General features: G+C 28.8%; 4 protein-coding genes across 6 annotated transcripts in view; all 4 read right to left on the bottom strand.

Annotated features, from left to right (window-relative positions):
- Positions 1-12: 12 nt before the first annotated feature.
- LOC135961971 (zinc finger protein 600) lies at positions 13-4891 on the bottom strand. The gene is made up of 12 exons (XM_065513631.1): positions 3404-4891; positions 3175-3284; positions 2931-3103; positions 2714-2866; positions 2498-2641; positions 2295-2427; positions 2067-2237; positions 1511-1801; positions 1260-1434; positions 799-1034; positions 534-718; positions 13-471 (listed from the first exon to the last, which is right to left on the bottom strand). Exons 1-12 carry the CDS (start codon positions 4734-4736, stop codon positions 126-128), a joined length of 3450 nt encoding a protein of 1149 aa, XP_065369703.1. The 5' UTR covers positions 4737-4891; the 3' UTR covers positions 13-125.
- An 876-nt stretch (positions 4892-5767) lies between these two features.
- LOC135961974 (odorant receptor 46a) lies at positions 5768-7471 on the bottom strand. The gene is made up of 3 exons (XM_065513633.1): positions 6602-7471; positions 6270-6539; positions 5768-5821 (listed from the first exon to the last, which is right to left on the bottom strand). The coding sequence occupies exons 1-3, from the start codon at positions 7454-7456 to the stop codon at positions 5768-5770; spliced, it is 1179 nt and encodes a 392-aa protein (XP_065369705.1). The 5' UTR covers positions 7457-7471.
- Positions 7472-8082: 611 nt separating this feature from the next.
- Positions 8083-9802, bottom strand: LOC135961973 (odorant receptor 46a-like). The gene is made up of 3 exons (XM_065513632.1): positions 9332-9802; positions 8242-8511; positions 8083-8178 (listed from the first exon to the last, which is right to left on the bottom strand). The coding sequence occupies exons 1-3, from the start codon at positions 9728-9730 to the stop codon at positions 8125-8127; spliced, it is 723 nt and encodes a 240-aa protein (XP_065369704.1). The 5' UTR covers positions 9731-9802; the 3' UTR covers positions 8083-8124.
- A 3244-nt stretch (positions 9803-13046) lies between these two features.
- gem (gemini) overlaps positions 13047-22387 on the bottom strand; it is a 29829-nt gene continuing 20488 nt past the window's right edge. For all 3 annotated transcript variants that reach the window (XM_065514332.1, XM_065514333.1, XM_065514335.1), the window contains 5 exons: positions 21898-22088; positions 16993-17191; positions 16814-16932; positions 14449-14523; positions 13047-14351 (listed from right to left, as the gene is read on the bottom strand). In XM_065514332.1, coding sequence (XP_065370404.1) covers positions 13916-14351; positions 14449-14523; positions 16814-16932; positions 16993-17191; positions 21898-22088 — 1020 coding nt within the window. In that variant the 3' untranslated portion in view covers positions 13047-13915. The remainder of the gene's footprint in view (positions 14352-14448; positions 14524-16813; positions 16933-16992; positions 17192-21897; positions 22089-22387) is intronic.

Raw genomic sequence — 22387 nt, forward strand, 5'->3', positions numbered from 1 at the left:
ATAAACAAAAAATTAACGGAATTTCAATTCATTAGTATATATTTATTTATTACAACATAATTTCTGTAGTACATTTGTAAAAATCAATCTTAAGAAGCGATAATTACTTCGTAAATAGTATATGATCAATCACATATTGTTTCATATTCATCATCACTTTTCTGCTCTTGTGATTCCAACTCCTTTTCCAATGCCAGCTCTAAAGCGTCTTCTTCAAATTCATCATTGTTTATGCGCATTACAGAGGTGATTCTAGGGCGCTTTACTTGCGTACTACTACTGTCTTCATCAATATCAAATATTTCATAAGATTTATCTTCAATTTCTACAACATATTTTTTGGATGATAGTATTTTACGTTTGTTGTTGCTGTCTTTTTTATGTTTAGTTTGAATGTGGATTTTCAATAGGTTGTAAGTAAAGAATGCAGCGTCACAGCCGCTTTCAGTTAAATATTGGGAGCAAACGTAACTAATGGATATACAAAATATACAATAAAAAAATAGGAATTAAAAAGGAAATGCATAACTTACTCTTTCTTGTTTTGATGCCTTTTCATATGTACTTGTAATAGTTGTTTTCGTCCGAATGCCTTACTACAAATTGTACATTTAAATTTCTGCTTATTATTATGTTTGTCCATATGAATCTCTAAAGATTGGGCATAATTAGTTATAAAATCGCAAATTTCACATTTATATGCAAATTCAGGATGAACCTAAATAATAAAACAAATGTACATTAAACAATTAAATATTTTGCCAGCGTAACATGTTTTTTTTTAGTTTTAAAGCTTACTTTCTTCTCGTGTATTTCCATTTCACTTTTGTGGAAATAGCCCTTATTGCAATATCGACAAAAATACCGCTTTACATTAAGGTGTACTAAATTACTGTGAGAATCTAGGTTTCGGCGATTTTTAAAAGATTTAAAACAAATGTTACATTTTATGGATACATGGTATTTATCAATGTGGTCTTGTAACAACTTTTGAGATTTATATGTTTGTTTGCAGTGAGGACAACTAATATTAGCTGAAATGGAGAAAATTATTTTCTTTTTAGTTTGTGGTTTTATTGTTTATCATTTCGTTTGCAATCTCTACAGTATTCATTTGTTACACTATAAAGTATTGATTTTCAATAAAGGTAGCACCGATGTCTTGTAAGTTATTTGAGGATTTCACCATCGTGGGGTCAAAAATGAATATTGCATGTAAAAATATTATTTAACTTGTTTTTCATATAAAATTAACTTACAATTATTATGACTCCTAGCTACATGGACGGCCAATGACATTTTCGAAGAGCATAGCTGTTGGCAAAATTGACATTTAAATTCGGTAGGAGGCTTATCGATATTTTCCTTAGTTTTATGCGGACGTTTTTTGTGGTAATATAATGAGGTCCAAATTGGATAGAACTCTTGACAATCCTATGAAAATACATTTACACAAATATCTGCTTAATAGTTTTGTTAGACTTATTGGAATATTTATGTTTTTACTTACGCCTACATTGCAAACAAAATAACGTGTTATTGGAAATGATTGCTGCCATTTTTCGTAATCTTTATGACTAATAGAATGGTTACGCATATGACGTAGTGTCTTGAAGGCACGACGACACACACCGCAATGGAATAATTCATCACTATGTTTATCACTTAAACGATGTTGTTGAAGCTGTTTAATTGTATGAAAATCTATTGAACAGTTTTCGCATGTATAACCCAAACCCAATATTTTCTCTTCAATTTCGGAAGAATAACAAGACGATTCTTCATTTGATTCAGTGTGCTCCTAAATATAAAAGGAAAATAGATTTAAGACTTATGGACAATGTTTATTCACACAATCTCTTATCGCAGTTGGCGTATGTGTTTTAGGTCTACGACAGTTTCGTACTAGATTAAAGATAAAATGTAGCTTGTTTCTTTAGTCTAGTACGAAACTGTCGTAGGCGTAAACCACATATGCCAATCGCGATAAGGGTGATTATTTCACGAATAAGTGTTGAAAACTTGACGTTTTTAGTTGTTTAGCTTTGTAACATTTTATGCTTTACCTTAATCAATTCCGAATTACTAGTCATTAAACCACATGTAGCACAAATAAAGGCTTCTACTTGAACATCAGCGGCATGAGATTTCAAGTGATTACGATATGATGAGTTATTAACAAATTCTTTTTCACAATGATCACATTTTAAGGACTTGGATTTATTATGATAAATATCCTGCAAATATAGATAAAGAGTTTAATATAATGTTTGATTAAAATTAATAACATTTACCATGTGCAGATTTAAACCGTATTTATTAGTATACTTTTTGGGACAATATTTACAGGCAAATTGATATTTTAAATCTTCGTGTAAATCCATATGACTGTCAAACACATCTTTTTCCTTAAAGAAGCGATCACAGCTAATAGCAATAATACAAATATTAAAAAACAATATATTTAAAACTATTTTATTAGGAAAAAATTACTTACATTATGCAAGCCATATCAGCATTTGGATTATGTTCATATTGAGTATGTTCAAAGAAATCATTGGAATTATTAAATAATTTGCCACATAATAAACAAACCTTTGGCCGATGGTTTGTTAAATGAAATTGCATATGAAATACAAATCTATAAATTTTATCATAAAATAAAAATACAATTTATTAATTTCTTTAATAACAATATTGTGAAAAGAAATACCTCTTTAAAGATTGAAAGTCCAAATCACAAGATTGACAATAATTAGGTGCTCCGGTTTTTCTCTTTATAGTACGACAACAAGAGTGTTTATTAAAATCTATAAAATTCGAAAATGTTTTCTGACAATCTGGACATTTGCCATAAATGGGTATGCTAAAAATAAGAATTAAATATTAAATTTAAAAATAATTGTAATTAACTAAAACATTGTATTAACCTCTCCAATTTATCATAATGTTGTAGTATTAAATGTCTTGATAAATTCTGCAAATTGTTCATAGTTTCTCCACAATCTTTAATAATGCAGCTGAATTGTTGTTCCTCTTCGAATTGTGTTATACATTCATGATTTAATACTTCTTGAAATGTATTGTATTTGTCATGGCACAACTAATATGAATTGAAATGTGTTTTATTAATTCAGAATAACTAGCATTAGTTAATTACTATTTAGTACTTACTTTACATTCCACTTTCCAATCCAATTGTAAATCTTGAAATTTTGTTACTAAAACCTTTTCCAAGTACTCATTAACATCAACACAATCAAATTCCTGAGAGCAATTTATTTCTTAAAGAAAAAATTTATAAAATAAAAACTTATAATTTATATACCTATCAATTAATGCAGTATATTTATTTAGAGGTAAGATTAAATAACATTTGAAATTAAGAAAATTAAAAAAATACCTTCCATTAAATACTCCTCTTCTATTGAATATGTATCGTCCTGGGGATCATCCACATCTTCCTCATCATTTTCAATAATGTTAGCAACATCAATATCATCTCTATAAATGATTTTGTTTCCAGTATCATTATGATTAGAATTTAATGATTCAGTTTTTATGTCTACTGAATTTTCTGTTTCTACATCTAATGAATTCAATTCTATATTATCATTTTCTAACTCATCCAATATTTCATTTAGGCATTCTTTTTCATTGTCACATGACAAATCTTCTTCATAATATACAAGTTCATTTCCCTCAACTTGTATGTCTACAATAGGTTGCAGCTGATTCTCTTCGTTTTGAGAGTTATTTGTACTAAAATCCGATAAAGCTTCATTTTCTACTTCATCTTCATAGACATGTTCTTCGATATCACTTTGTTCAATATATATACAATTATTCTCAAATGTTTCATTTCCTATCTCAGATACTTGTTCATCTTCTATAATTGCGTGTATTTGAGTATCATTTAGTACTTCAAGTTCTTCTGCGGAAATTTGATTGCCAATTATATTTGAGTTATCATCATTTTCTATATCGGAATTAAAGTCTTCTTGATCTTCTACAAATACAATATCTTCATTGGACTCCGGTTCACTTGCGTTTGTTACACTTACAGGACTGTTACATATTATATTATTATAGCATTGGTCCAAACCGATTTCAAAATTTTCTGAGGTAAAATTTTCAGCATTATTGTTAGGAATATCTTGGTCAGTAAATATAGCTGAATTATCTTTACTAATAACACCTTCCACATCTTCTGTGTATTCATTTTCTTCAACATTTGCTGTATCATTAGGCTCAGTCACAATTTCAAGACCTGCATGATGAATAGCTTCTTTATTTTGTAAAAATATTTCTGCTTCATCTTGCTCCAGATTATTTGTACATTTTAATTTATATTGGTCATCTACCACCTCCTTGGTAAATTTCTCATAAACTTGTTTTGAGCCTTCTTCACTTTTTTCTTTATTTATACCTTCCGGCTCAACAATTGTGGCCCCGGGACTTTGCAATTCTGTAAAATCATCTACCTTGTGTTTTTCCTCTTTGGCGTGTTCTTCCAAATCATATAATTCTATTAAGCGGTTAACACAATCATCACATAGAGTATGCTTGTTATCATTTATTACATTAATGTGGAAAAACTTTTCAATCAATGTGGGCAATTGTAATTCCACTCCCACTTCATCATAGATTTCATGAAATTCCTTTTCTGCATCTTTCTCAGACGTTGTTTTGCAATATAAACAGACACTGGCAGATGTGGAAACATTAACCGCCATAATGAAAACTGTTTGAACAAAGTTTAATTATTTAGTGCTCACTTATATAGAATTTGTCATATATTTGTTAAATAAAACAAATCTTTTATATTTATTTAAAAATATTTTTATTTTTTTCCACAATAAAACTAAATTTTTGCGTTTGCTTGTCAACATGCCATGTGTCAACTGTTGCCAGATTGTTATAAAATCGTCAAATTTGGAGAAAAAAATCGTCAAACAGTTTTTGAAATCGTATAAAATAAAAATATCTATTTTTTGAGTGTAATTTTTGGTTTTATTATGAAGAAACTAATAATATAACATAAATATAACTATTTAAAGCAGTGACCGTACAGTGGGGTCAATCCCAGAAAAGTGGAAATAAATCTGAATCTTTTAAACTACAATGTTTTTGTTGGTGTAAAGCAATATGGCATCACTATTAGAAAATGGGAAATAATGATGCCACCCACATCCAAAAAGTATTTATATTAAAAAACGTTAGTTTTATTTGTATTTAATTAATAACAGTACATTATTATTAATTATATTTAATTATATCCTTTAAACATAATAAATGATACAAAAATAAATAATTGTGCAATTCTACCTTAGATAAATAATTTGATATTCAATAAATCAAATCTACACCATAGGTTTAAAAAACAAAATTAATTACCCAAAATAATTCAAGTTATAATTATTTACTATTACTTATATGAGAATATCAGTTCAAAAGTGGTGTAATCCCAACCTATTTATTTAGTGGTTGTATTCAACTTACATCACTTTTGCAACATTACTTTGATATTTTAATGTCTGTGCAAAAACTATTTTTTCTGCTTTTGAATACCAAAAGGTAGTGTAAATACTGTAAGTAACACCAGAACAGCAACAGCAAAGTGGTTACACCACTTTTGCGCTGATGGCCTCATATAGGCACGAATTTTTACTCTTTATACTCTTACCCTATTATTCATAATCTATTTTTAAATTTATAAAAGGTTTATAAAACAGAATTTCCATACAAAGTGCTTAAAGCAAATAATTTAACTATTTATACGTTTTAATAAGGCAAAATAGCTGTATGAAGAATTAACAATCTGAAAATTAACAAAAAAATAAATGAATTGTAATACTAAATCTAATATATTAGTCTTACGCTACGTTCAGACATACATACTCGTTTAAAATCTTGATTTAAAAAAAAAATTGGTAAAAAAAATGTTTTTTTGCATATCTCTGCCATTTTTTGGCCGATTTTCTTTTAAAGTTGGACTATAGCGGATATATTGATGTATTAATCATGTATGTAAGTTATTTGGTGGCTTCGGAAAGCTGATTTCAACATAAGGACGGATAAGGTTATATCGACTCCCCTATATATACGATCCATAATATATATAATATATCGGGTCGCAAATGAAAAGTGCGGAAATTACAAACGGAATGACAAACTTATATATACCCTAACCACTCCAGGTGAAGTATATAAAAAACATGTATGACTGAAAGTAGCATTATAAGAAATAATGTTTATATAAATCTTACCGATGTAAATGCTGCCAAATCGAAAGTAAATGTAGGATTAAGTGATCTAATACGTATGGGTAGATCGAAACGAGTCATCATTAATAACGTTAATTTTCGGTTGAGTTTATTCCATTCGAACCATTTCGAACAGTATAAGTAATAAGAAATTTCTTGACTTTTAAATGTGACCTCACTGGAAAAATAACAGAGTATATAGATTTGCGATAACATGCACAATTGATAAATTAAAAACTTTATGAAGTTGGCATAATCACCCGGATCAGAGAGCTAAAATTTGTTCACATAAATGAAAATTTCAAGAAAATTAACAAATATATTTTCACACTTACAAAAGACATGGCATAGAAATTTGCCACCAATACCAAAACCGAACAAGCAATTTGTATTGTTATTGGAAAACTGACTAGATTTTCAACAATACTGGTAATTCTTACAATTTCCTCATAGAACTTAATACAGTTTTTTAATTTGAATGTAATTTTATTATCATCCACCACATTATTTTCATCTGAGCCCAAGTTCTCCAAACGATCACATAAAATATCCAATTGGCCTTTGATATGTATAAGGAATGATGCTGATATCGAATCAAATGCTATATTCATATAGCAGCATACTGACACTGCTAAATATTGATATAAATACATCAATAAATAACGCCACTTTTGATCCATATTTATGGGATTATAAATGGACAAAGGCAACTCCGTATTATCCACAAAATATTGAGTCATCAACACCACATGTAGGGCACATAATGAAATGCTGCAATAACTGTTCCTTACCGTGCGACTTAAATTTTGTGACTCTTTGAACAATTTCATTTCTCTTTTGTTAATTGGCCGAAACATTGGTCTATGTATAGTTTCCACTAATTCGTAGTATAAATTATTTTTTAATTTAATGGTAGAATATTTTGATAGTACTGCCAGAGCCGTAGCAAATATAAAAAATACTTTAATCACTTCATTCAAATCGGTTATATTCGTTATAAATTGTATAAAACAACTGGCATCGAATGAGAGCACCCAAAAAAATAATATATAGTAGAAATATATATTATGTACTTTACGAAATTGTGGAGTTACTGTATCCGGCAATTTCCAAAGAGCTAATAAGCGAAATATCCATGACTGATATTTGTAAAAGGTTTCCAAAGCTTTATGATGATCTCTAGTATTCATCGTGTATAACGTTCCGAATTCCAAAATACTTTTAAAATAAATTGCTATTGTTTGCGGTTTTTATAAGAAAAGATTGACATATTTGTTAGGATGACCAGTTCATTATAAATTTATTCTATATTTGGTTAAAGGGAGGAACAAACATGTTCGAAACTTATGCGTTCCAAATAGGATTTTAGGGTCATACGATATTTGAAGTTACTCAACAATTTTAAATTCGCTTTGGTTTGTCTTTTATCGATGTTCAAAGTTTATATAATAATACAACTTTTTAAACACTATCCAATTTTTACAATATATTTTCCTAAAAATCATTTTCCTTGAACAAAGGATATCTTCGATTTTATAAGGATTTTCCTTAATATAAGCCATCGTATGTTTAACAACATATATAAAATTCAGAATAGGACCCTGAAGGGATCTCGAGATATTACATTTTTGTAACCATAAGAACTTTTTGAAATAATATGGTCACCTCAATTTAAATTGTTTTATTTTACCCTTTAAATTATAATAAATAGACCAATTACCAAATATGTAACAACCAATAACAATGACAATGTTTGAAAATCAATTTTTATTAATAAGCCTCTATTTGAGCAAAATCTTTACAATAAAAATCCACGTTACTACAAATTATATTAAGTGTTTTCCATTCATCTCGGGCTTTAACCATTAATACGATTAAGAAGAGCAAAATAGCTATACGATGAATTTACTATCTGCAAAATTAAAAAAAATAAACTTTTAACAATTCTATTATCATACTTTTTCTGATAACTTACCGAAACAAATAAAGGCAAATTAAATGAATAACAACGATTTATGGTATTAATACGTATCGGTTCGTCGAAACGTATCATCATAAGCAAGACCAGTTTTCTATTTATCTTATTCCAATTATACCAATCTGACATATATAGATTGAGAGATAATTCAGAACTTTTTAAAGAAATCTCATTCGCCGAATAGCACAACATAAATATTTGTGTCAACATACAACTCTGATAGAGAGCGAATTTTATAAAATTAGCCAGTTCTTCAGGATCAGAAAGCTGAAATTGGAAAAAAATCTGCTATAGTTAATAAAAAAATGTGTTTGAAAAAAAGTTATTGAAAATGATAAATAAACTAAAGTGTTATTACGAAAACTCAACCAATAATGAAAATGTTTTTATCAATTCGATCAAAATTAAATAATTTTTGAACCTTTACTCTTTTGTATTCGATAATATTTTCCATGGACATAGAAAATTTAAAGTTTTCCAGAATTTCGAAATAAGTTTTAGTTTGGTTTTTATATGGTTCAAAGGTCATATTTTTTAATAGCAAAACCAGTGCTATATAAAATTTGAACCTCGACAAAAGACAAACCAAAGTGAATTTAAAATTTTGAACAACTTCAAATTTTGTATGATCATGTACCAAGTTTTAATAAAGCTGAAATGGTTAAAGTCCGATACCTTTTCCAAAATTTTTATTTCCTTTCTAAAGTGTGATTTCTGTTACGAAATTTTTAGTTTCAATAACTTTTTTATTAAAGTTCAAACCATACATAAATACACAATGATCGGAAACTCTCCTGTCGAAGACCTAACTCAGTTGTCAAAAACCTAAGTGGTGATAATGTATTAGTAAAAAAAAACTATGTCAAAACAAAAACAACACCCGTCTCCCGGGGAACAAACTCCAGGGGAATTTTTTATTCATAATTGGGCTGATACTTAGGTTTTTGACAACTGAGTTATGTCTTTGACAGGAGAGTTTCCGCTCTATGTATATTTCTCTATGGTTCAACCGATAATGATATTACCAAAATTTAGTAAAATAAAATATTAGCAAATTTAGTTTTTGAGTTTTCCGAATTCCACTTACCAATGACATGGCATAAAAATTAGCAATCAATACAAATACAGAACAGGCGATTTGCAATGAAATCGGTACACTGACCAAGTTCTCAATATCATGCGACAGCATTAAAATACGATTATAATAACGTACACAATCTTTTAATTGTTGGCATACAAAATCCTGGGAACAATTTGAGTTTTTCCCGATATTTTCCAAACGATGTCCCAACATATCCAATTGACATTTGATATGTATAAACAATGATGTCGATAATGAGTCGAATGCTACATTAACCAAACACAAGACTGCCAAGGATAAACATTCATAGATGTACATTATATTGTATTTCCAATGTCTATTCAATTCGATGGGATTGTAAATATTAACCGGTAAATCTTCCGTTGCACTTAAATATTGGGTCATAAAGAGGCCACTTAAAGCCGTCAATGAAAGACATGTATAAGAGATGCGCACTTTTGTACTTAGCTCAACATATTTTAGAAATATTTCTCTCTCATCCCAATTTGCCGGTAGAAATTTTATAGTGTGCATTAATTTAAATAAATTTTCAAATGATTGATTTTTTATTTTAATTCTTAAATATTTTCCCAGTACGGCAATGGCAGTGGCCAATATGAAAAAGACTTTAATAACTTCATCCATATTGTCGAGGTTGGTAATAACTTGCATAACCATGGTCCAATCGAAAAATAGCATCCAAAATGTTAAAAAATACCAATATATTTTATAAAAAGTTTTCAAATTATTTTTTGAGATTGGCGGCAACTCCCAGAGGCCAAAACATTTCAATAGTGCGTATTGTTTGTTATAAATCTCTTCGACTATTTCCCGATATTCTTTCATAGTTTAGGTTTAGTAGAGTAGTTTGTAAAGCAAATACTATTTGAGTTTATATTGTTATCTATTTATATACCAACACAGTTTTTAAACTGTTGTTGCAATAGCAAATCAATGAATTTCATCTTAATTAGAAAATAATTATTAAAAATTGTTAATTAAATTATAATTATTTGTAAAGCTCTTACCCTACATAATTTGAATTATATATATTTCGTTTGTCTTAGAATTGAGAATGGGATAACTCTGTTCTAACAATGTTTATTTTATGAAAATATCCTTTTTTCAAAACTCCGCTATTTATGGACAAAGTTTGCAGATTTCTTATAGAAAAATTCTTAGGATCATTCCTGAGCATTTTTCACATTTCGGTTTTATTTTTGTTTGTTTTTATATGGCTATAAACAACCGTTTAGGTCAGTAGCCTGGTGCAGAATAGCTTTCCATGTGCGTCGAAATAATGAGCTTTGCTCCAGTTTCTAGCACCAAGTTTTGCGAGCTTTTCCACAGCTTGATCCTTCCACCTGAGTTTGGGTCTTTCTCTTCGATGTCTTCCTTCGAATTCGAATGATTTTCTCGCCGGAACATTCTCATCCTTGTCCTAGCCAGAGCAACCATTGTACTTTGATGCGCTTAACAATGTTGATATCCTCTTACAACAAATATGGCTCGTGATTCATTCAATGGAGATACTCTCCGTCAACGCAGATTATTTTGCGGATAATCTTTCTCTCAAACACCCTAAGAACAGCTTCATCTGCTTGCGTAAGAATCCACGCTTCAGCTCCATATAGTAGCACGGGTAATATAAGCGTTCTATAGAGTGTAAACTGCTTGCTTAGCCCGAAATAGCACTGATGTTATTTGTTTGGTTTATGGCAATACATCGAATTTATAGTCACCAACGTTCACATATTGACTCAGTCTTGTTGCTACCTTGTTTTATCTTCATTTAATACCAGACCCACTTTCAACGACTCCTTTGCAGGAGAATGTTGCAGTTACCTCTCGCACAGTCCGTCCCATGATATCAATATCATCGGCATAAGAGAGTAGCATATGCTTTCTGTTATAAATTGTGCCTGCTCTATTAACTGCAGCATAACGCAGGATTTTATACAACAAAATGTTGAATAGATCACAGGTGATAGTAAGTATCACCTTGTCTAAAATCTCGTTTAGTATTAAACGTCTCTGAGAGGTCTTTTCCAATTTTAACCGATGATCTTGTATCAGTTAACGTCATTCTACATAAGCGTATTAGATTTCTAGGATCTGCAAAAATGTAAATATTTGATTTACCAGGTCTAACGCCACATTGCACAGTGGGTAGAATCAAATTTTTTTTTAAAAAATCTGGCATTTCTAAACGATTGGTCCGATCGGCATAAAATATGCCAATGAGTATTTGATCATAGCCAGGGAGTATTCGGGTTTAAGTTATTAAAAAGGGGAACTACAAATTCTCCAAGGGCGGCATTATGCGGGCTCAAAGTAGCATGTACATTTTTAAACACTTGCCATTTTTTATTAGTTTCCCATCCGATTTCAGAAATGATATTTTTACAATTTTGTCCATAGAGTCCACATTTCCTTCGGGGCTGGAAAAATACTTTGGGGATAAATAGGAAACACACGAAGGTTTCCAAAGCTGCTTCCGTTTTCTGATTCCAGCTTTGGAATTTTAGAACATGTGGCCCTATTTTGAAATTTTGATAAAAAATAGGTCAAATTCCGAAGGGGGTAGGGTCGACACATTCGAAAAATAGCACATGTTTTTATACCAAAATGTTCTCCGTAAAGATAACTTACAAAAAAACATAAAAATGGTATATGTCTTAAAGAAAGTTTTTGTTTTAATAAAAAAGAGTTAAGTCACATGTTCGTCCAATTTTTTTGAATTTTTAAATTGAAAATCGTTTATTTTTAGATCTGTAATTGATATTGCTCTGAAATCTTTTGTATATTATTGGAAATTTAGTTGTCTAACTAACAAAAAACATCGAGTCCATTCGGTCCAAAAGTACGCCCTATATTTTTAAAAAAGCGATGGTCCGATAATTTTTTAAATTAATTGCATAGATTTGCGACTTGTGCAAAATGTCCAATGTGGTATGAGCTGTGCGGCACATAGCGCCGTCCTGTTAATCCACATGTCGTTGGTGTTCATATTACCCAATTTAAAGAAAAATGGACCGATGAGCCGTCAGGAGAATATTCACACCAAACAGTTACTTTTTAGGAATGCATTGGACGCTGTTGGATAGTCCAAAATTCGGCAACAAATCAAGAAATGGAAATTGGATGATCCTTTATATAAAAATCAAACTAAAGAAAATTTCGAAATTCTGGAGAATTTAAAAACTTTAATTCTTCATCAAATCAAACTAAAGAAAAATTTTAAATTCTGGAGAATTTAAATTAAGTTCTATATGGCCATATAAAACATATATACCAAATATTATCGAATTCCGAAGAGTAAAGGTTCAAAATTTATTTATTTTTTAACGAAATTTTACGTTCTATGATGAAACTCTAAAATAATAGGGTTATTTAAATTTCGTCTAAGCTTATATATTAGCTATTATTAATTTGTTACATGTAAAAGCAAACATTTAATTCTACTTAACATACCTTGTATATGTTGAGTAAGTATCCCTCCTAAAAATAATTATTATAAAATAAATACCCAAAACATTATCTACCCCACAACTTAGATACCATTAAAAATTAACATAATGCAAAAATTCCACCGGTTATTAGGTAAAATGTTTCGTTAGTTAATTAGTTATGAGAAATTACGTACTAATATGTATACATACATTCATAACTACCTACCTCTTTATAGGAATGAAAAAATTCAAAGGAAACATCTGACAAAAACATTTAGCAGACCATTCGTTCTCTTTATTATTTTAAAAATGTTTAACGTTTACACTTTAGGGAAAATTTTTGTAACCCATTGGTCCTGTTAAACGTTTCGAATACCGTGTTCTGTACATATAATAAATTGAAGTTTGATGGTTTTTAAAAGACTTTTTCTTTGTGCTTTTAAATGGGGTCTGTTTTTTTTGTGTTTTTTTTTCTAATACTTAAAATAATTTACAAAAATTACATTATTACTACATAATATGTATAAGAAATAATTATAATAAAAACAAAATAAAGAATACATATAAAAAGTGTATATGTTACAATCATTTAAAACTTAAATTAATTCAATAATTCCAGCAAAACAGAATCTCAAAATTATAAATGTTCGGGCACATGCTTCATATTATGAGAGGTAAGAGAAATGTTTCAATAAATTTCTTAATTACACATTATTTTCCATTAGTATTTGAATATTAACGGTCTACTTAAAATGAGTTTATATAAATTTCCATTTTTAATTATAAAATATATTGAAATTTTAAAATTCTAAAAAAAAACCAATAACTAAAAAACTGTTTTAAATATTTACACTGTACATAATTTGAGAAAATTATATACATCTAAAGAACTATTTTATATAAAAAAATGCAAAATGTTAAATTAATTTGCATTAAAAAAGTATAATAAAAATTATTGAGTGAAATTCTTGTAGAACGACAGCAAATTTGTTTTGATTTCCTTATCTATGAAATAATATTTTAAGATTAATTTCATTACATAATATCGAAATGCAGAGTAAAATTGTTAAACAAATTAAATAAAAAATTAAATGCATTATTGCAAATGTTTATACATCTAAATTATATAACTACCTAACTAATTTTCATTTTTATTAATTAATTTCATAATAACTTTGCCATTTTGTACTTCTAGACCATATAAACTGCCGTCTCGAATTTCATTATTTAAAACCTCATCGGTTATGGCGACATGTATACCAGCTGGACCGGTAACATAAATTAAACTTTTATTATTGACATCATTAAAAATATTCGAACCACTGCCCGAATATTTCGAATGCATGCCCCAGCTATGAAATGGTGCTGAATTTTCCATCATGGAGTTGTTACCAACACCGCCAGCAGCAGAAGCGCCGCCATTGTGTGTCGAACTTTTGGCAACAATTTCATAAAAACCAGGAAGTTTAAATAGTTTTTGTACTAGTTCCTTAGATGTATTAGAGATAAGATATACAGCATTATAATTATTACCATCTAAACTAACGTAGATAGTTAAACGTGGTGTTATGACTCTGAAAGTAAAGTGAGATATATAATTAATTATAAAATCGAATACAAAATATTATTAAACACTGGCCGCAGGGGCTATCAGCTCTAAAAGAAACTTACTTGGCTCTTAAAATATTAAACATGCGTATACCATCGGCAAGACCACAGATTTGTATTAAATCTTCTTTAGACATTCTGAAAGACAATAAATAAATATTTAGATTAGAAAACAATACAACATTTTATATTAACATATATATAATAATAATAACCCAGGAAAATGTTCAGAACTTGTTCTAAAATAACTGCATAGTTCCAGAACGAGTGTAATCAGAATCATTGCAGATTCTTTAATAACATCTATACAGTTTTTAAGTAACTAATTATTTGGCACTAGTTATGCAGTTGTTTAAATTAGTCCTGAAAGAACTTTTGGAATCGGTTTATTAAAAATATAGTTCCGAAAAAACGCATAGGAACTATTTAGGTACATTTAAAAATATCGTTACTTTTTCAAAATATTTTATACGGGCATTTAAATGGGCATGACTTCGAATAAAAACATTGGTGGAAGAACTAGTTCTAGAGCTTTTCTTAAGAAAGCTTGTTAGTTACATATGTATATAACGCTTTCGTATAACTAGTTTCGAGGATGCCAATTTCAACCTTTTCCCATCATTCTGGCAACACATGGATTCCGAGCCAAACAAAACTGCTCATCTTTTGAGGCCAAGAACGAACCAAGCCAATATCGGATACTCTGTTCAAAAGTGAAGAATATCTCAGAGAGAACGTTCAACGGCATACGTGAGGCACTTCATTCTAAATACTTTTTAAAAGGTATTGTAACATGTGGCCGACCGTTGTCATGAAGGAATATTACGGCTTCATGTCTGGCCGTATATTCTGAGCGTTTTTCGAACGAATCGGTTGCATTTAGTACAGGTTCCCTGTTGTATTCTGCTGTCACCAAATATGTCCATTATGTCTGCTTAGCCATGCTTCACATAAGGTCTCCTACGCTTCGGGTTATCGTTATGTATACATTTCAAGCGTTCAAGCATAATTTTGGACATGCACAATCGTATTTCGTAGCCTCTCGGCTTCAATTCGTATGGTACCCAAATTCTCTGCTTTTGGATGAGTCCTGCTGTTCGCAAATGCATTGAAAGAACTAGTTCTAGAACAGTTTATAGGAATGTGAAACTTCTCTAGAACTAGTTCCGAGAGTGACAATTTCAAACACAAATGTTTGAGAACTGTTTATAATAAATTGTGCTAGTCTGCAACGCTTTTTTAGCACCAGTTCTGGAGGTGACAATTTCAAACAAAAATCATCGGTCGTAACTCCAAATTAAAAAGAATATTGGCTATATGCATGTATTCTAGAACTAGTTGAAGAACTAATTCAGTTTTTCCTGGGAATAATAATACAGTTCGTTTTTTTCACTTTTTGTATTAAAAATTTCCAAAGGTAGTAAAAATCCCAACAAGCATTTTTACTGGTATTCAAGTTGAAAGCAAGTGTAATTCAAGCCTTGAATTATAGTCAAGCAATTGAATTACAGTTGTATTACACTTTATTTCAATAGCATTCTCCAGTAAAAAGGAAACATAAATTCAAGCCATATGTTTTTTGTTTGAAAAATATTTAATTTTTCAAATATTTTTCAAGTTCAAAACATAGTTACATTTGCATTCAAGTCTAATTCTAATAAAATGTTAAAGTGATTGAATTTTTGGGACTTTGGTGCTTATTGGGATAAACAAGCAAGCAAACAAACGAACCAATAATATTAATTACTCCGGATCGATTTTCTAAAAATTTGGAAGTACAATTTTCATTTGAATCATATATGTATAACCTTCACCTTATTATAGTTTTTTGTGTTTTAAAAAAGTTTTGGTTAAAAGAAAATTAAAGTTAACAAATATTTTCCCCGAAATTGGGTCATTGTCGATCCTTAACTTTTAATTAAATTACAATTAAAAAAAAATTTGGTAAAAACATTTTTCCCGATTTTGACCCATTGTCGGTCTATGGTTTTATATAGTCGTTAGAAAGGTCTTTGACATGGCTTTCATTTGATATCCATATTATTTATGTACATGAATTAATAATTGAGATATATGTCAAAAATAGGTTAAAAATCGAGGTATTCGTGGTTTTTTACTTCTATCTCAGCCATTTGTGGGCCGATTTTCCTTATTTTAAATAGCAACCGAAAAAGAACTATAGCGGGGCTTCGGAAAGATGATTTCAACAGACTAACGGACATGTCTATATCGACTCCACTATCTATTGTAATGTGAAAATTACAAACGGAATGACAAAGAAACCACTCATGGTGAAGGGTTCTAGTTAAATTTTCCATATCGCATTCAAATTTCTAGTTCTAATTAAGTCTACAATTGTGAGGATCGGATTATACATATTTGCAATTTAAATTCCAGCTATAATCTTTATTGTAAAGTTAATATTTACCTCATAATATCGGCTCCGGAAAAATGGGCAAACGTGGATAAGTATGATGTTAAACGATGATACGTTAACCAGTGTGTAACTTGTGCCGGTGTAGATTCAGGCATGATAGTAATTGAATTCTAAAAAAATGAATAACATTTTAAATAATAAATAAATACATAAATCTATGAAATACTTACATATTCATCTATATCAGTAAGCATGGTTGGTGTATTGACCATATTATTTGGATCCATTATTTTAAGATTAGTTGAATTTGTTGAGGAAACACTATTTATAGCTATAGGACTAGCATTGGCATTTGGTGAGGCACTAGTAAATGGTATTATACCATCATATTTGGGCATATGTACAGGAGAATTAGGCCAAACTTTCATGCTACATTAAATTAAATAAAAATGTAAAAATAACCATTAATATATAATTTTATCTTATAAATATACTTCTTAATATTAAGAAAAACTGCAATTTTGTACTAAACTATCTGTCATTTATGGCAAAGCATGAAGTACTTCATAGTGAAGATGTCTTTTTTAAACTAATATAAGATTTAGTATAGTGGCTAGAAATATGTACATATTAATATCATACAGATATAAATCTTCTCTTTAGGAGAACTGCAGCAAATATTTAATATGTATCTGAACAAAAAAACAAGTAAATAAAACATACAACTTGTAAGTTTTTACAAAACCGGTTCAGATGTAAATAAACACTAGAGCGATTGGTTAAGAAACCAATTCACGTTTTTTAATGAAAATCAGTAAACAAAAAAAAAATACACTGAAGAAAGTATGAAATTTTATTTACAGAAAACGTGTTAAGTTCCAAAACAGGAAAGTTACGTCTTCAATGAACTTCTTTTAAATTGTGTATATTTTGTCTTTAGAAACCTTACCACCATCCAAGGAAAAAATTTAAAAATATTTAAAATAAAAGTTTTTAAACAGTCTCGTTGTTAATTTTAAGCTGTCACTTTTTTGTTTTCAATAACTTGTTGTTTTACCCAGAAGTATAGTTTTTTTTAAAGTGTACTTCAACTATAATTCATATTAAATTGTACACGTTTTTAACTTGAGAGAATTTATTAATCTTAACCCGTTTTATAATACATATGTGTAATGTATAGGGGTCATACCAAAGACATTTTGTTTATTTTGAAATATTATATAATTTTTATTGAACAGGACTGAAACTGGCAAATTAGGGTTCCTAATTTCCCGGACTTGTTCAATTCCCGGAAAGATGTTTAAATCTTTTCATTCCAGTAAATTTTTATACCCTTCACCTTCGTGAGAAGGGAATATGTATGGATTTCCGTTTGTAATTTCTACAATTTAATTTTCCGACCCTATAAAGTATATATATTCCGGATCCTTATAGATAGCGGAGTCGATTAAGTCATGTCCGTCTGTCTGTCTGTTTAAATCAATTTTCTGAAGTCCCCAGATATCTTCGGTATCCAAATCTTCTATAATTCTGTGAGACATGCTTTCGAGAAGTTTCCTATTTAAAATCAGCAACCTCGATTTTTGACCTAAATAGTATATCTGCATTACTAAGTCATTAATATAGACAATATGGTTATCTAATGATAGATATTCCAAAGACCTTTGCAACGACATATATAAGACCATAGTAAGTTGGACCTACAATGGATCAAAATCGGAAAAAATATTTTTTAATCCGAATTTTTTTTCCTCAAAAATAAAAAATTAAAAAACAAAAAATTTTTTTTAAAAATTTAAAAAAAAAATTAAAATTTTAAAATAACAATTCGAAAAAAAATTTTCCAACAAAATGAAAAAACAACTTTGGAAAACAATTTTGTTTTCCTAAAAATATTTAAAATTTGTATTTTGAAGTATAATTCGGTAATATAAGATTCGGCACAGCCGAATAAATAATTTTAAGGCCTATTTCATGTGGTTGAAAAATTGTAGTTGAGTGAAAAAATTCGGTTATTTCAACAATAATAAAGCTTCTTTATCAACTGACTATCTGTTGCTAGAACCGAAAAAATTTGGCCTTCACAACAAATCTGAATATTATAGCTTAAAGAAGAAAACATGTAAAGAAATTCCCGACAGAATTTCCCGAAAATTTAAAAAAAAAATATTCTGGAAAATATATTTTCACGAGAAGTACTCTAATATTTGTCATTGATATATATTATATTTCCGATATAAAGCCCAAATAATAATTAAAACTGACACATTTTTTAATAAAACCTGTAAGATATCCAAAGGTTGATTCTTATAAAAAATGTTCTCTAATCAGAATCAGGAAATTTGTATTGAAATATTTCCCGAGTGAACATTAGTCAAAGACTCCTCCAGTTAAAATTTTACACGCAAATTAACTTTGATTTATATTTACAGATCCACCATTCATAAGCATTTCTTTTTAAAGAACTGATACACAGTTGAAATTCAAAAAGATTTCATTTTCTTTAACTTGTTATCTACAGACTAGAAAATTTTGCAAAAATTAGTTTTAAGTACTCTGACATTACATATATGTATCAGAAAAATATTTTATTGTCAGATATCGATGGTGGTATACAAGATTCGGCACATCCGAATTGTTTACTATTACAAAAATGGGAAAACTAAATCCCAGTTCTTGCTATTTAAAAACATATGGCTTAAAGTTATCTTATTTTTATACCCTTCACCATGAGTGGCAAGGGTATATACATATAAGTTTGTCATTCCGTTTGTAATTTCTACATTTTTCATTTGCGACCCCACAAAGTATATACATATATTCTGGATCGTTATAGGTATCGGAGTTGATATCGCCATGTCCGTCTGTATGTTGAATTCAACTTTTCGCAGCCCTTAATAACATACATTATCAATATATCGAGAATTCAAATGGCTGAGATATAAGGATAAAACCAGGACAACCTCGATTTTTGATCTATATCCGGATTAATATAGACAATATGGATATCCAATAATAGATATTTCAAAGACCTTTGCCACGGCGTATATAAGGCCAAAGTAAGTCGGACATACAATGGGCCAAAATCGAGAAAAAAATATTTTTTACCCCGAATTTTTTTCACCAAAATTTTTTTTTTATAAAATTTGTTTTACTCATAATTTAAAACTTTTTTTAAATTAAAAAAATGTTTGTTGGAATTTTTTTTTAAATTTTGTTTACCAAAAATATTTAAAAGTTTTTATTTTAAAGTATAATTTGGTGAAGGGTATATAAGATAAGAATATAGCTTACTTGTTTATTATCAAATTAATATATTTTATAATTACAAGTTCCGAAATGTTTTTCACCGTCCGAACTGGTCTACTTTGGCCGACTGTTATGTTCCATCTAAGAACATTTTTAATATATTAAAATTGAGAAAGATCGGTGTAGCTGTTAGGAATTGTTATTATTTTTTTAAAAACAAAGATATTTCAAACAACTGTTACTTAACAGGTTAAACAAATATTTATTTATAGTCTTTTCGCTTCAAGTATTTTGTTACAAGCAGGTTTAGTTTGTAGGTTTATATTGTGCTGTTTTTAAATTTAGTTGATAAAGTATTTAATAAATATTTATAAAAAAAAATAAAAAACAATAGTCACGATTAATAAATTTCGTTATTTCGTAAAGGTCGTGTTATATTCCTGATGCTCAGATATCAGCAAGATATACCTTAAACAGTTGCACATTTCAACATTTTTATACCCTTCAGATATAAAGAAAAAAAACAGGATAATCTCGATTTTTTATCTATATCTGGATTACTAAGTTATTAACGTAGATATTTCGTATACTATATCATAATAGTAAGTTGGACCTACAATGGGAAAAATATTTTTTACCCGAATTTTTTTTCCCCCAAAAAAAAAATTGCCATAATTTTTTTTTCACTAATAAATTTAAAAAAAAAAATATAAAAAATCAATGAAAAAAAAAATTTAAAATTTATATACATATTAAAGTATAATTTGGTGAAGGGTATATAAGATTCGGAATATTCCGAATATAGCTCTCTTACTTGTTTGCTCTCTTTTATTTGACTAACACGATCTATTAGAAAAACTAAAATATTTTAAAAATCGATAAATTTGGGTTTAATTTTTAAATGATCATAAATTTAAGAGTTGAAACTAACCTAAGATTTTTTTAATTTCGAAACAAAATAAATTTCATGCCTGAATCAGAATCAATTTCAACGATTCTCCAAAATTTTTGATTTTCCTCATATGTGTTAAGATTATAGCAATCTCACTCCTTAATTATAATCATTATTAACGTTTAAAAAACAATATAAATATATCTGTGGCAATATGGTTAAACCGCATTGTTGAAAAACTTAGCTTTAAGAAATTAACAATTTTGTGTGATTAAAAATTAAAATTACATAAGTTAAATTTAATTCCAAAATAAACCAGTTTTATCATGTGACCTAAAATTTGTATAACACACAACAAATCTTCAAAAAACTCTTATGTCGAATTAAGCTGTTTTGCGATATAGCCATAGATATAACTTTATAATAGTATAATGAAAAGAACCTTAAACTAAAAGGGCTATTCATTATAAAATCAATTATTATTACGGCGCTATTTGTTTTCTTTAATTAAGCTGTCCGCATGACAGCTAACTATGTGCGCATTAAATGCAAAAAATTATTTAAAATAAAAAAAAATAAGAAATTCATTAATTAATCAAATATTTTTCTATATGTAAACTATGTTATAAGTTAATTTAATAATAATTATCAAATACTAGTACCTCGTATATAACTTGTAAAACAACAACTTTTCTACGCGGTATTATTTAAATTTATTGTAGTAAAATGCATGCAACACGTGCAAATCTTAAGTGATTTCACAGTATTCAAATTAAAAAACATTAGTTTATTGTAAATTAATACAAAACTCAATTGGCAGTGCAGCCTCACATGTTAAATTTAACATATAAAACTTGTCAAACTTGAAATCAAAGGTAAATTTTCTCTAGATTTATATAGGGAACGCAACTATTGTTGCATAATTTCAATAAAAAAAATATTTAAATTAAATAAATTATGGCTAGAAGTTAGTAATAAACAAATGTGTACTTACTATTCTGGACTAAAGCAACCATTTGTGTTGGCATTAGTAGTAGTAGTGGGCGTTATTAAATCCAATGGTATGTCTGTCATAATTGTACACTCGTAGCTGGGCTGGAATTTATCTTGTTCCGATTGTGGACGTTTTTGGATTTTTTCTCTGTCTTGTTTGTGTTTACGATCAGCACCTTTTAATTTGAAAACCTAAAGGTAAACAATGAAACAAACTCTTTTTTATAAATACCAAATAGTCAATATTTCTCAAGCGCCAAAAAATTAATAATTCAATGGTTAATAAATTTAATGTGGAGAATTTCTATTGATGATAAAAAAAAAATAATTTTTTAACCTTTAATTTTCTCAATTCTATAATATCAATGCCCAAGAGCATTTTTAGAACAGAATAGAGACTCTATCAGCCCAATTATGAATAAAAATTCCGCGGGAGTTTTTTCCCTTTTCTCATTTTTCCTATTCAATTTCAATGAGAAAAAACTCCCGGG

The sequence above is a fragment of the Calliphora vicina genome, chromosome 5, assembly GCF_958450345.1.
Source record: "Calliphora vicina chromosome 5, idCalVici1.1, whole genome shotgun sequence".
Lineage (NCBI taxonomy): Eukaryota > Metazoa > Arthropoda > Insecta > Diptera > Calliphoridae > Calliphora > Calliphora vicina.

Coding starts and splice junctions, on each gene's coding strand:
- LOC135961971 (XM_065513631.1), bottom strand. CDS start 4,736: ATGGCGGTTAATGTTTCCACATCTGCCAGTGTCTGTTTATATTGCAAA. Junction 3,104..3,174: donor ATTGGAAAGTGGAATGTAAA/GTAAGTACTAAA, acceptor AATTCATATTAG/TTGTGCCATGACAAATACAA. Junction 472..533: donor AGGCATCAAAACAAGAAAGA/GTAAGTTATGCA, acceptor TATATCCATTAG/TTACGTTTGCTCCCAATATT.
- LOC135961974 (XM_065513633.1), bottom strand. CDS start 7,456: ATGAATACTAGAGATCATCATAAAGCTTTGGAAACCTTTTACAAATAT. Junction 6,540..6,601: donor ATTTCTATGCCATGTCTTTT/GTAAGTGTGAAA, acceptor AACAAATTTTAG/CTCTCTGATCCGGGTGATTA. Junction 5,822..6,269: donor ATTTGGCAGCATTTACATCG/GTAAGATTTATA, acceptor GTTAATTTTCAG/ATTGTTAATTCTTCATACAG.
- LOC135961973 (XM_065513632.1), bottom strand. CDS start 9,730: ATGACCCAATATTTAAGTGCAACGGAAGATTTACCGGTTAATATTTAC. Junction 8,512..9,331: donor ATTTTTATGCCATGTCATTG/GTAAGTGGAATT, acceptor TTCCAATTTCAG/CTTTCTGATCCTGAAGAACT. Junction 8,179..8,241: donor ATTTGCCTTTATTTGTTTCG/GTAAGTTATCAG, acceptor TTAATTTTGCAG/ATAGTAAATTCATCGTATAG.